General features: G+C 45.9%; 1 protein-coding gene across 4 annotated transcripts in view; it reads right to left on the bottom strand.

Annotated features, from left to right (window-relative positions):
• PAPPA (pappalysin 1) overlaps positions 1 to 13817 on the bottom strand; it is a 179916-nt gene that overhangs the window by 54102 nt on the left and 111997 nt on the right. For all 4 annotated transcript variants that reach the window (XR_011005673.1, XR_011005674.1, XM_068211463.1 and 1 more), the window contains exons 11-13: positions 4442 to 4555; positions 3904 to 4039; positions 110 to 323 (exon numbers count right to left, since the gene is read on the bottom strand). Coding sequence is in view for 2 of the 4 variants with exons in the window: in XM_068211463.1 (XP_068067564.1) it covers positions 110 to 323; positions 3904 to 4039; positions 4442 to 4555 (464 nt within the window). In the remaining 2 variants the exon portion in view is untranslated. The remainder of the gene's footprint in view (positions 1 to 109; positions 324 to 3903; positions 4040 to 4441; positions 4556 to 13817) is intronic.

The raw sequence follows: 13817 nt of genomic DNA on the forward strand, positions 1-13817 counted from the left end.
AAAGGGGTCAGCAGGGTTCAGCTGCTGTGCCCCTCCTGCCTCCTCCCCAGCCCCTGCCGGCACTGGGGGTGGTGGGTGAGGCAGAGGGAAGCAGGGCTGACACGCTCACCTCTGCTCCGCAGGGCTGTAGGTCTGTCCTTGCTGGCAGCTGCTGATGGTGATGGGGTCGAAGTTGTGGAAGGAACGCAGGGCCACCCCGGAGATGGCCACAAACTGGGAGCTGAAGCTAATGAGGACAGCCTGGGTGTGATAAAAAGGGTGACTGAGGTCATGGATGACGGGGATAATCAGGGGATTGTTCCTGCAGCTCAGGACGTGGACACCTGCCAGAGGAGAGACAAGATCAGAGGAAGGGTCAGGCTTAACACAATTGCTTCCCGAAGCCGTGGGCACTTCAGAGGCATTTCACCCAGAGGAATGGCCCTATAGAGCTGAAAAGTTATGGTAAGCTGCCTGGAGGGGCTTCCCAAATCATTGCGGAGAGCTTAGCAGAGAAGCAGATCCCTCCAGACAGCTGAAGAAAGGCTGCCATTCTCTCTGCGAGCGCGGCAGGCCCTCGGAGCCGCTCCTTTAGACCACAGCTACGTTTCTATTGTGCTCTGGTAAATCAGGAGCAACCAGCACGGGGGAAGCAGAGTCACACTATTGTAAAACGGGTCCTGGAGGACACTTGGAGCTTTTATATGCAGGATCAAACAGTGCCGGCAGGCTGGGGGGCTTTGTGCACCAGGGCTGGGGCACCAGCAGCTTGTTTGGAGCTGTGCATATCATTAGCGCTCAGTGTAAAACTTTTTTTGCATGAGTTTTCCACTAAATTTGCCCAGATTTGATTTTTTCTTCAATAGTTTTGAGCCTTAGAGTATCTCGTTCTTTGGAAAAAAAAGGCGGATTTGGTCCTGGAGACAGAAATGAGGGTGATGGAGCCACTGAGGATTTTACAGGTGATGTCACTCAAGAAGAAAATAATTGTGTTCTGGGGAAATAAAAGCATCTCAAGGTTGTGGTGCACAGAAATACCAGAGAGGTGGCAAGGAGACTTCTGAGTCCCGTTTGTCCAGTGGATAAGACACTCAGTGACAGCTGGGAAGAAATTCCCACCTTCAGGTAGGAGCAACCTGAACTCAAATGAGTCAAACCCATCTCAGGGGGAAGGCAGAGGACAGACAGCTGTCGGCTGCCCTCAAAATTCATTGAGATTCATGGCCTGCTGGCTGCCTGCAAGACTCTGCCTCCACAGCCCCATGGCATCACTCTGAGGATCAGCTTGGCTCCAGATCCATTTGCTTCACTGGAGCTCCCCCAGCAATGGCTTTGGCCCAGGCCCCTTAGCTACCCTGATACACTTACAAATTTGAAAATAAAATAAATTCTATTTGCATGTTTAACTGGCTCAGGGATTTCTGTTATTATTTTTTTCCCCAGTTTGAATTTCTTGACTCAAAAGGGAAGGAATAAAAAGGCTTTCATTTTTCTCCTTAGAAAGTGATTTCCTGTGAATTAAGACACACTCTTTAAACATCTATCTCCCACCCTCTACTTAAAAAAAATCTTCCTGTAATAAAAAAAAAAAATATAAAAAAAGCAAGCCTCTTTTTGTTTTGGTCTTCACCTGACCCTGAAATAACCTCCCTGTCTACTTGCCTCCCAGAAGTCTTTTGATATCAGCTCCTTGTGGAACGGTGTACGTTTCTCACTTACAAACAGGTGCAGTTAATACTCAAAATCCCGGGTTCCCAAATTCCTTGGAAGTTTCTGCCTTCTCTGATGGAAAGCCAAGACCTTATGGTATGAGGCTGTTTATTCACTTCTATTTCATTCCTTGCACTCAGGTGGTGTCCACAACAGAACAGACCCTCAGAGCTGTGCTGCTGGTTATTTCTGACCCTGGCCAGGAAAACGGTGCTTGGACAGGTGAAGGTTTCTTAATTGCCCTGAAATACCCATGAAGATGGTACAGGTGCCCATGGGGGCAGGCAGAACTGTCTCAGGATAACCTCTATTTCCGTGGCTCTGTACCCATCTATTCAGCTCAGCAGCTGAACCCTGGTGTCTACGATGGCTCTGAACCAACAGCGCTGAGGTGTTTGGCATCCCAGCCTCTCCATCTCCTACCAGCACTCAGAAGAAGCTTCACGTTATTTTCTGGGAGTCCACTTGCTCTGATCAAGGCAGGAAACTGCATGTCTGGATAGGATATTCTTTGCTCGTGGCAATGTCTTCAGCACACCGGGGACTGATGGAGATTTAAATTACTGCTACTTCCTTTTGGATGTACTTTTAGTTTGCCACAAACTTCTGCTTAAGGCTCATTGAGTGTCTCAGTCAGTCCTGCCCCCAGTGCATGCCAACATTTGCATCTCAGCTGCAGTTTCCAGCTTGCCATGGTGATAATTCAAATACATGAAACACAATATCCAGGAAAAGCACTTCATGTCCCTGTCAGAACTTAAACAGAACAGCAATGGGGAGCTCTGCCTGAGTAAGAGCTGCTGGGTAGCCCACCTACACCTCTCCTCTGCTCCAGGCAGCCTCTTCTGAAAGGTCAAAGGGGCTTTTCCATGATGAAAGCAGCATTTCAGCTGGGAAGACATCCAGACATCAGGCTGAGCCATGCCAAACTCATGTTGCAACTTCATTGAAGATTTCAAAACCTAACCCTCAGTTTCCTCTTTGCTCCTCTTTCTTGTTCTCTTTCTCTCCCAGTCTGCCTGTCTGTCCCTATAAAATGTCACATTAAGTACTGCTGGCATGCTCGTGTCTCCATCATTTATTTCTCAGAGGGATAGAGCTATGTGCCACTGTTTTGCAAAAGGAGGGTAAAATTAATCCAAGGGCTCTGGCAAACGGGGAGCCATCCTGACTCAACCTGTACAACTTGCTACAAATTTCAGTTTGTTCTTGGACAACAGACACCACACGTATTTCATTTGTTCTCCTCCACACCCCACCAAATTCTGTATTATCCTGGATGCTCATCCAACACTTGTCACTCTGTGTCCCTTCTTCTCATCGTTAGTGGGAAGCTCATTTGAGTTTCAGCTTGTTAAAACTGAAATGCTATGGCAAAACAGAAAGCTGGGGGATGGGAGTTATGTTTCCTTAAAAACTGCTCTCAAGGTGACCTGGCCAGCTTTCTCCTCAGTGAAAAAAAAAAGGCAGAGAACATCTGGAAAGCGATTATGCAAGTCCTACCCTGACACAGAGTTGGGAGCTAGGGAGAGCTCCTGGGTTCTGGAGCTTAAATGCAGCCTGGATCACATCACCAGACACAACTTCCCCAGTTTAGGGTCCTGTGCCAGGGGTAGAGACAAAACCTGCCTATGTCAGCACTTCAGCACAAGAGCAGGTCCTGCCTCTGCCAGGCACATCTGCTTGAGGCCGTGCCAGGAGCCTGGCAGGGCCCTGGAGCTGGACCTTCACCAACTGAAATACTTCACCTGGGGAATTATGGCCATTAAACGGCTCTGGAGACCTCCCTGCAAGCAGGACTGGAGATCACCCAGCACTCCCTGTGAAACAGAAGCCTTTGCTGCAGCAGCTGGTGCAGGTCCCTCACTCCCGGCTCCCAGGGGTTCATCTGTAGGACCACCAGCGTTTCTCCAGGGCAGTGCTGGGTGTGAAGCATTGAGATAGTGCTGATTTTAGTGACTGAGGAGGAGCTAATCACCTCTGAACAGATAGTGAACAGCTATGGAGGAATGTCTGTATAAAATAACACATCATCTTCAACAAACTCTGTGAGACTCAGGGATTGGAGCATTGAGCAAGCACCTTTTTTGTCTAATTCTGAAAAAAAACTGAGTGTCTAATTCTGAAAAAAAACTGAGCAGCAGTACTGGTGAATGGGGGCATCACCAGATTAAGCAAGCAGTAAAGAGGGAGTTTAATACAACACAGTCTTACCAAGGTCATGACTTTGCTCTTTGGTGTCAAACAGCTGCACACCGATGGTCTCCTGCTTCTGGTCCAGGTAGTAGGTCCCATCAGTGACCAAGTGAACAAGGACTGCGGCAGCCACCATAGGCTGGGAAAAATAAGCCTGGGAAAACACAAACCCCACAAAGTCTGAGGTGGAGAACTGTGGTGGGCTTTTAAAAATCCCCAGGAGCCAGTCCAGGACTTTCAAAAGAAGATTTCCCATCCCAGGTCACACAGAAATCTTCTCTTCCAATCTCTCCTACACAAACTAGATAAACTCAAGTCAAACAGCCCTGAAGCTAAACTCCCTCAGAAATTCAATAGCCTTGTCTCACATGAGGGGACTTCACTACTGACTCTCTAGACAGTGCTCAAAAACATTGTTTTCTTCTTTTGCTCTAAACATACTTCAGAAAAGAGCAGCTTGGCCCTGGGATGGTTGTCCCACAATATTTTGCCTGCTGGAGAATCTTTGTAGAGGCAGGCAAAGAAGAAACTTCTGAATGATGTGTGAACTTCCTACCTTCAGCCAGAAAATGGTCTGTGTCATGTGGGAGTACTGGAAGTTGGCCGTGCAGGGATACCAGGCATACTGGGACACACCATCATTCAAGTCGATCACCTTGGTACGACACATCTGCAGCAGAAAAAAAGAAACACCAAAACTGACCTAGAGGACAGCAAGGAAGAATTCTGACTGCTTGAAGTGGGGAAACAAAGTCCAGGTGCACTCCCAGGATAAAGTAATGCACAACAACTGTGCTTCTAAATTCTATGAGATTATTCAAAATTAAGTTTCCAGGTGTTGCACCTCAGTAAGAAAAACTGAAACATGAACAGGAGCTAAAGACTCACAGCAGCAGGTGGCAGCCAACAATCTCCTCTGAATTTGGTCACTGGTCAGCATTTAGAACAACTTTGCTCCCCTAAATAGACCAGGAATCTTCCCACTGGAGTCCAGGTGAGGATCACTTCTGAGCACCCCAGCTCCCAGCGCAGACAGTGTGGAGCTGCCTCCACGGTGCTCCAGCACTGCCCTATTTAAACCTGATATTACTGTAACCCCAGGGGAGCCACACATAGCCTGCAAACTTGGAACCAGGTGTAGCCAGGAAAGTCCTGCCTCTAGAACCCAATTTAAGCAAACTGGTTTCCTCTTTCACCAATCAGTTCTTCAAGTGGAATCACCTTCTTCCTGCACCTGCAGCCTTTCCATGGCAGACAGCAGTGAGATTGGAGGCAAACTGCTCTTTTCAATGAAGTACATGGTTCCCAAGTCCTGTTATGGGTGAAGAGCTAAAAAAAAAGCCAGAATCTAAGTACCAGAGAGCCTTGCAGTGCCATCAGTATGTCAGATGTGAAAATGAAGCTGCAAGAAATGGTCAGAATTACCCTGGAAACACACTGCTCAGTGAAGCTGCTTCAAAAATGAAGCATGAATGACCACAGACTTCACCTCCACAGCGAACAGAAAAAAGGGAATGTCCACCATATAAAAGGTTATTACTGCATTAGAAGGATCCTTATACCTGAGACTCCTGGAGCACCTGAAAAGTACCTGTTGGATTCACAACCCTTTGGTGAACTCACTGACTGTCATTGCCATAGAAACAGATGGAATTCCTTGTGCTGATGCACTGTCAGTAAAGCTGTTCCCATCAGCAATTTTAATATTAATCCAAAAAGAGAACCCTGAAGTGAAACAAAAAAATTAGAAGCCATCCAAAATCCTATGCCCACTCGATAATCCTGCATAGAAATGCCCTCTTGGTCCTGACAGGCAAAGTCTGGGCACTGCAAAGAAAGCTTGGGATGACTGGGAATGAGAAACCAGATTGGCTAAAAGTGAGGTAATCCCCTTTAAAATCTGAGTCCCTCCAGATCCAGCATAGAGGAATCTTACAGGCAAAACATAAATCAGCTTTAATGGGCTGGAAGAAGATTTTTAGTTTATTTATTTTTTTAAACAACTGGGACCAAGCTTCATTGAGGCTAGCCAGTGGATAGTGTTACATTTTACAGCAGAGCAAGGCTTTACATAAACTATCTTTGGCATTTGAAATCCAGGCCAGCAATTCGACATGTTCCGTTTCGCAACTCTCCCTTCTTGCGTTTTCAGCAGCCTGTCTCTTGTTGGGAGCATGGTTTTTATTTTAATACCTCTCCAGCTAGGGAATTTATCTTACCCACATCTGCAGTATACATGATCAGAGAGCTCTTTGACATGAACAAAGGTCTCATTACTTTTATATGATTTTGTTCTTATTCTTACTTCTCCTCCTGCTCTCTTGCTCCAAAAAGGTGGCTGAAAGAAACACAAGCACTGACTTTCGGTGCTTTTTAAGTGCCACTTAATGGATGAGTGAAAACTTGTACTAAGAAATCACCCAGACCTTCACCAAAAGTTTGATTCTAACCCAAAATAAACCCCTGCCGAGGTGGGCTGGAAATTTCTGATAACTTTTAAATGCCTTGTTTGATTTGTGTGCGTGTGTGAACCCTAGCACTTTCTGCTTCTGCTGGAGAATATTAGCAAACATCTGAGCATTGCATAAAAAGCCTGTGTTCAGGCCACGTGGGCTGTCAGACTGGCCTGGTTTGAGCAGGTTAGATAAGCTTCCTCCTGCTGAGGCTGATCCATTGCCACCAGACAAGTGTTTCAAAGTGGTCCTGGGGTAAAAGACTCCTTTAGAACAGTCTACTTGAGAAGAGTGGGAAAAGTCTAAGAGAGAAGAATGGCTTCAAGAGCCTCTTCTCCACTCGCTGCTGGCCAGTAAACTTAGCTAATGGCAAAATAAAAAGTTCTTTAAGTTTTCTGGAAAGAATTGGGTTGGATAAACAGCTCCTGTCACCTGCAGACTCCAGCATCTCACCAGGCTCCAACACACGTGGTAAATCCATCCCCATTTCAATTCTGCCTAGGCTCTGAATGTCACATCACACCTGCCAAGCCTGAGAATCATCTGCTAGAAGAGTCTTTCACACTTCTACTTTTAAGGCATCACTAGACTGTGGAAGCAGCCCAAAGGCCCCTATTAATTAATTAGGTTTATGGTTGGACTCAACGATCTTAGAGATCTTTTCTAAGCTAAATGATAATGTGATTACTGCAGTGCCAACACTTTTAGAACTACAATTTCCAATGGCCTGGAAGACAGAATATCATCTCTCATCATTGCTATTCACAGGAATTCACACTTAAGAGAAACTGACTATATCCTAACGTCCTCCAGTTTGCTATAGTGATGCAAACCAGCAGCTAAAGCACCTGACAGCTGCGGAGGGAAGAATGCATAGATAGACTTCTCATTTCAGGGTGTTACCAAACACTGAAGTATTTGCTTTGAAGAATGACAGCATCGCACAATGCTCCAAACTTCACTCACTGGGGCTTATCCAGATTCTCAGACCCACACAGCAAGTGGGATATCCACAGGAGCTTGGTGTGTGCTCCAAAGTATGCAGTGACTATTTGTGTCTAGTTACTGGAAGGCCATGTCATCCCCCTCCTGAGGAAGCTGCTTTCAATTAGAAGAGCTGATGTCTGTTCCTCTCAGAGGTTCAAATCCAGCTCGTCTCCCACCCACACATTTTGTACACAAACATCGGCAGACAGAATGATCAAGGCCAGGGAGCACTGTGGGATCTTCCCACAAGAGGGAATGCCTGGAGGATTCCCTTTGACTGATTTATACAACCTCTTGTCAATCAAAGGCACAACATGTTCTTCAAACTGCCTCTCCTGTTTTCCTTCCCTTACTCAGGGGGACTGAAGAATGTGTCAGCAGAAAGGGAAAAGTGATATATTGGGAGCACTTAGCTTTTTGCCACATCAAAAACACATTTACTATTGCAATCAACTCCATTTCCTTCAAAGTAATATGGGAAAATTTGCTGAAGAGCAAATTTTGGAAGGCGCCCTTGTGAATGATTCCCAGCCATCCCATGACTGCAGGCAATGTGAATTTGCATTGATGGGTTCCTGTTGCAGCTGAACTACATGTTAAGGATCACAAATCCCCTGGACTGGGCACTGGACTAGATCCCAGCCCGACTGTGGCAGTGCATGACCCCAGTACAACCTTCTGGGCAGCACTTGGCTTCTCCAGGCCTGGGCTCCCTGTCTGGAAGATGAGGATGATGTTCCCCCACGCCACACAGGTGTGCTGAGGATGAAAGCTATGAGCTATGAGGCACAAAAAGATGCTCAGATGTCACTGAGAGCACACACAGGTGTGAGGATACAGCTCCGCACAGGAGTGGGCTAAACACAGATCCCATCCCACTCTGACCTTCCCTCTGAGCAAGCACAGTCAGACACCACAGGCTTTGCACACACTGGTGGTTCTCAGCAGTTACATCAAAATAATTCTAAATGCAGACAGAAAAGCTGCTATTTAAGCTTGATTGTTGCCCTACTCAGCTCTGGCACCGTGGTTGGAGCGGACATGCCTGTCTGCATGCCCAGGGGCAGCTGGAAACAGAGCAAACCTCCAGTGCACAGATCTGTCTGCTCCCAAAATCCCATCTGGTGAACCATGGCAGGGCCTCCTCCAGACCGTGTCCTCAAGCTCTGTCTGGCTGTGAGGGGCATCGTGGGCACTTGGTCAGGCAGTGGCAAGCATCCTCCTTCTGGAGAGGAGGGTGGAAGTGGAGATTGTGTTCCAAAATCTTCCTCTCCTCACTCCTTTCTACAGGGGACTGTGCTGCTGACACTTTTGCACCCTGACAAACAACTCAGTGTTTCTGGGATGAACCGGGCTGTACCCTGTCCTGTTGGCAAAACTGCAACCACGGAGCAGGCAGGAACAAGATCTCTTGGTAAAACCCATAGTACCAGCTATTTATTGAGCACAAAACATCCTCAGTGAGGCTGCAGAAGTGCACAGAAAAACTCACAGACTGATACAAAACCCATGGAGGCACAAACAGAACATCTTCTCTTGTTTGAAGGTCCAGCTAAAGAACAGATTTCAGATGTCATACTGAGACCTAGAGTATTGTACAATAATCTACAATATTTATCTGTTTGCTCTGCAGAATGTTATTTGTATTTAACTCAACACATGCCACAGGACCCCAACCATGACATAAGCAGCATTTTAACACATCCCTTACAGTTGAAAACTTTCTCCCTCCCTTGCCAGACCAGGGTGCTGGCAATCACCCAGCCCTTTTATTCTTAAATATGTTATTGTTCTTGCTAACCTAAGGTTAATCTTACCCAAGGATGAGAAACTATAGTGCGGTTGCTAAATATCAGAAAGGTTCCTGCTTGTTTATTGCCCAGTATTCTAAGGCACCTTGACTGCCACATGGACACCACCCAGTTTGCCGACTGCAGCACAGACCTCCAATCTGTTCCCAAAGCTGTTGCACTGCTTTTCTCATTTAGGCTGGGAATTGGGTTGGAGTTAGGGAAAAATGAAGTTGCCCACGAGTGAGCACCAAACCATTAAAAGGCCTCCAACGAACACCTCAAACCTCAGCCAATTTCTCTGACCATTCCAAACCCCAGGAGCTCACAGAGCTCAAATGGAAATTGTACACACAGCAGCACAAGGAATTTTGCTCTGGGTTTTCTTCTAGATTCTGGTCAGAAGTGCTTTCTGACAAGTGTCTTTATCAGATGCCTTTGTTAGTGGACTTATCCCATCAGAAATCTGAGCCCAGAGTTGCCTGCCCAACTGTGAATGTCAGTCTTGGGTCATTCCACATTGGCCTCTAGAACTTAAGGAAACATTCATAGCTACTTTCCCCAATCTGGTACACATATTTAATTTTATGTGCACTACCAGTGGGTTTATGTTGCAGAAAAAAAAAAACAAAAAACAAAAAAAAAAACAAAAAAAAAAAAAAAAAACAAAACAAAAAAAAAAAAAACCCAAAAAACTAAAACCAAATCTTAGATTCAGCAGCAGAGAGTCTAAACATAAAATGAGGGAAGAAACCTGAGTCTCTCTCTTTCAACAGCCACCTTACCTTACAGTCTACTGCTACTTCCACAGCAGCAATTTCCCCTCATCTCTGATGCTCATCAACTACAGATTCTCCTCCAAAACTCTCCTTGTCCTCTGTGGCTGATAACACAGTTTTACTGTTCCATGTGCTTTGTCTGCTATTACTAGTTTTCATTGGGGTCCCAAAAGGTCTGATGGCAAAAGATGAAAAACAGCAGCGTGTCCTGCTCCAGGACAAAGGCCTGTGGGCAGGTGATCCAGAGAAAAGCTTTGTCAACTGGAAGCTGATGAAACTCCTGGGGCAACACATTGATGCTATATTACTCCCAGATTCAGTTGGCTCAGAAGTCAGAGGAAATCTCATCTGTCAATTTTCCCTGTGTAATGAAGAACAGGATTTGGCTGTGGGATTGGGAAGCAGCTTACATCTCCTGCAGGATGAAATAAAGCCCTGCTGCCAGTCCCTATGTCCAGTCTCAGCACAGCCACGTCCACTTTGAACCTGGAGCAGCTGATGTGTCTGGACCTTGCAGACTCTGTATACCATTAGCATGATATTACAGCTTCCTCAGCACAGAGCCACGATTTTCAGCTGAAGATCTGGCTGGATTTTTTAGTAATTGGAAAGTGACCTTTCTGTGAAAACACCACGGACAGGGCACCAGTAGTTTGCCTGCAATGTGACATGATGATAAATTCCTCTACTTTACAACAATAGTGTTCATCTCCAAAAGGAAATGTCCTCAGAGTTTTGGGTGTAACACAGGGCTGTGATTCAGAAATGAGTGGGAGATGCAAGGGCTATTTCATTTTGTCATATAAGTTGGTTTAGTTTGAGGCAAGTGAAAAGGAGCTACAGGGATTTCCATTAGATGATGGCCCAGATTGCATGTGTATTCAAGGTGTGTTATTAACTTTAGCTTTCTCAAAAAATGCAGTTATTTCACTTCCAAAGCGATGGTATGAACAATATATTTCCATTTTTAAATTGTACAGACCTGCATCCTTTGAGCTTCCCTTTGAATTTCTGTTATCTCCAGATTCAAAGCAAACTTCATTTAAAACCAGTGAGTTAAAATCAAAATCACATCAAACCATAAACTTCACTTTCACATACCTGAAAAAACTGTAAATCAGTTCTGACTGGCCCTATCCCAAACTCACATGGGCTTTGACAGCCAGCCAGGTGTAATCAAATATCTAGGATGCTTGCTGGACTCATGGAAAAAAACAATATGGAGTTTTGATTTTCCAACAAAACCCTAACTAGATTATTTCTGCATGGTTCAAAGGATCACCACAAGGATGTCAGTTAAGCCAAGGTCAGAAACTACAGAAAAATAGATTGAGAAAAAGAAGAAATAATTACACAAATGGGATTTAAAAATCAACTCGTCTTTTACGGCAGCCCACAAGCAAACCCCAGCATCTGGAGCTCCTGGGTGCAATCTGCACATGGCCCTGCCTGTCTTGCCATTCAGAGATGCAAACTGAAGGGATGAAGAATCAAGAGATAGTTCTGAGTGCACAACACAGTCTCCTTTGCAGCACATGAAAGTGCTGTCCAGCGATCTGACATGTGCTCCTGCTTATTCCTGTCAGTCCTCTGCTATTTCTTCAGCTTGGCAGTAGGACATAAAGATGCTGCTCTCAAAAAACAGCATCTTCCACACCAGCACTGCTGGGATCCCAGCTCAGGATCAAGCAGCAGCACCCAAACGAGAACTTATGCCTTCAGTTCTGCAAGTATCAGCCTCATTAAAACGAAAAGACATTTTCAAGCTGCAGCACAAGCTCCTGTCTACAGCTTCCACATTACTGCTCACAGAAGTGTGAAGGCATTATAGACTGATAAGTGCTTTAGCAGACTGTATATCCATCCACTGGAGAGCAAGGTTAAACAAATACGGGAGCCAGAACGTTATTGTTGGCTGAGCGCTTGGGTTCCCGAGCTGCCCGTCTCTAACTTGAGCGGGCCAGGTCCACTGCAGCACAGCTTCGTGGAGCCAAGGCTGGCCGGGGGGTGCTGCAGCAAAGCAAAACAATCCCATCCCATCAGCTTTCATCACCGAGGAGAAGAGCAAAAGCAATTTTTTTTGTTTTTCCTTTGACTGGAGCGTTTCATTCGAGAGCAGCTGGCACCAGAAAATCAAACTGTCAAAGGCAGAATGTGGGCCACACTTTAGGAGGATCTTAAATATATTTTTGTTATTATATTCCTAGTTCTGGCTCACTAAGTTTGTTGTACTTTTGCAGCTCCTGTAAGGCAAAGAAGGGTTGGTACAATCCATTTGGTAACATCCCCTCCTTCCTTCCCAGAGCTGGTGCAATACATTTGTTTGAATGAAGAAAACACACAGCTAAGTAGAAAAAAACACAAAGGAATAACAACAAATCCCTTAAGAACTTGAGTTATCCATCAGATAACACACTGGTTGAGGTGGACAGAGATGCTTAGAAGCACATGGACAATGACACTAATAAAAGGAGAGAAACATAAGAAAGAAATTAAGCCACATTTTTTTTCTGCTCTCAAGCAGAAAAAAAAACCTTGTTGCTTTTGGTTCCAGTAATTTAGGAGCAAGTCCTAAATATTGCCATACCTCATCCCAGCTCCCTGCACCACCCTTAGTGCTCAGGGGGCACAGGAGCCACTTCCCAGAGATGTGAGCCAAGGCAGGTGCCACCCTGAGCCCTGCAGACCCCTCAATAAGCTTCGCCTGTGCCTGAGGCAAACAGCCATGCAGTGGTTAATGTCAGCCCCGACCACATGATCACACTCAGAAAAGGTCAAAAGAGTGATTTTTCATTTAAAAACATCTGTGTGTTTAAAGAACAAAACTTTCTCGTGTGCAGAAAACCAGGGGTTTCCAGTACTTTTATTTCCAGAGTTAAAGCTGTGCTTTTCAGCTTTGTTTAGGGTTATGGCCCATGTAAACACACTGTGTAAACCACACACTGCACTCAGCACACAGCGTTTCCACAGGCTGGGATAACTGGGGGTGCAAATCTCTCTCCCTGGCTCCTTTTCCCTCTCCAGGCTGCTCAGCTTTCCCCACTGTGCTCCCAGTGAGCCTGCCAGACACCCTGTTGTTGTCCTTCCCTATATGAAGACGTACACATGCCTCTAATCCTAAGGGTGTAAGTCTGCTCTGGGCTGTCAACAGGCCTTAATTGGATACATCCAGGGAGATGATGCATTGGGAAGAGGCCCTGAATTTAATAGGAAAAGGGAGGCACCAGGGGAATGTGGAGGGGGGATTGGAGGAGCTGCCCTGTGCTCCTGGGAGCAGTCACACCTCAGCTGGCAAAACCTTTCAGTTCCCATCCAACTATCAGCCCTACATCAATGGGTATTAATCGAGATTTAACCCTCTGGCTTGTTTTTCACTACCAGAAGATATTGCTTGAAGTATGTAAATCTAAAGGTTCTCCCTTGCTTCACTGGGCTTTTCCCTCTGAAACTGCAGAGTAAGGGAACCACCATGCTGTAAACAAATTCCTCTGAATGAGCTGGACCATCCAGGCAGATCCACAGAGCAGCTGCTGCCTCCAACCCGTGCACATCTCCACCCAACAAAAAGGTTTGTCTGGGGAAGCCTGTCGCTCCCCTCTCACCTTGGAACAACCCTGGTTGCTCTGATAAACCCCAAACTCCAACAAATTAAGCCAAAATGTTTGAAGCATTTAGTCCTTGATGTCCTAGGTTTGTAGGGGAGTTCAGAGGAACTCCCAACTGCTCCCAGAAGAAGTTACTGAAGGAATTAAAGTGTGTGAAAGAGGAAGCTCAACTTCTTCACCCTCACTGCCTTCTAGGAGCAGGCTCTGAGAAGATGGACTGTCAGCAGAGGGGGTGGAGGAAGACCCAGCTGCCAAGGCTCAGCCTTACTCACCAGGAACAACCTTTGGGAAACAGGTAAATTTCCACAGAGTGAGGCT

The sequence above is a fragment of the Anomalospiza imberbis genome, chromosome 21, assembly GCF_031753505.1.
Source record: "Anomalospiza imberbis isolate Cuckoo-Finch-1a 21T00152 chromosome 21, ASM3175350v1, whole genome shotgun sequence".
In the NCBI taxonomy this organism is placed as follows: domain Eukaryota; kingdom Metazoa; phylum Chordata; class Aves; order Passeriformes; family Viduidae; genus Anomalospiza; species Anomalospiza imberbis.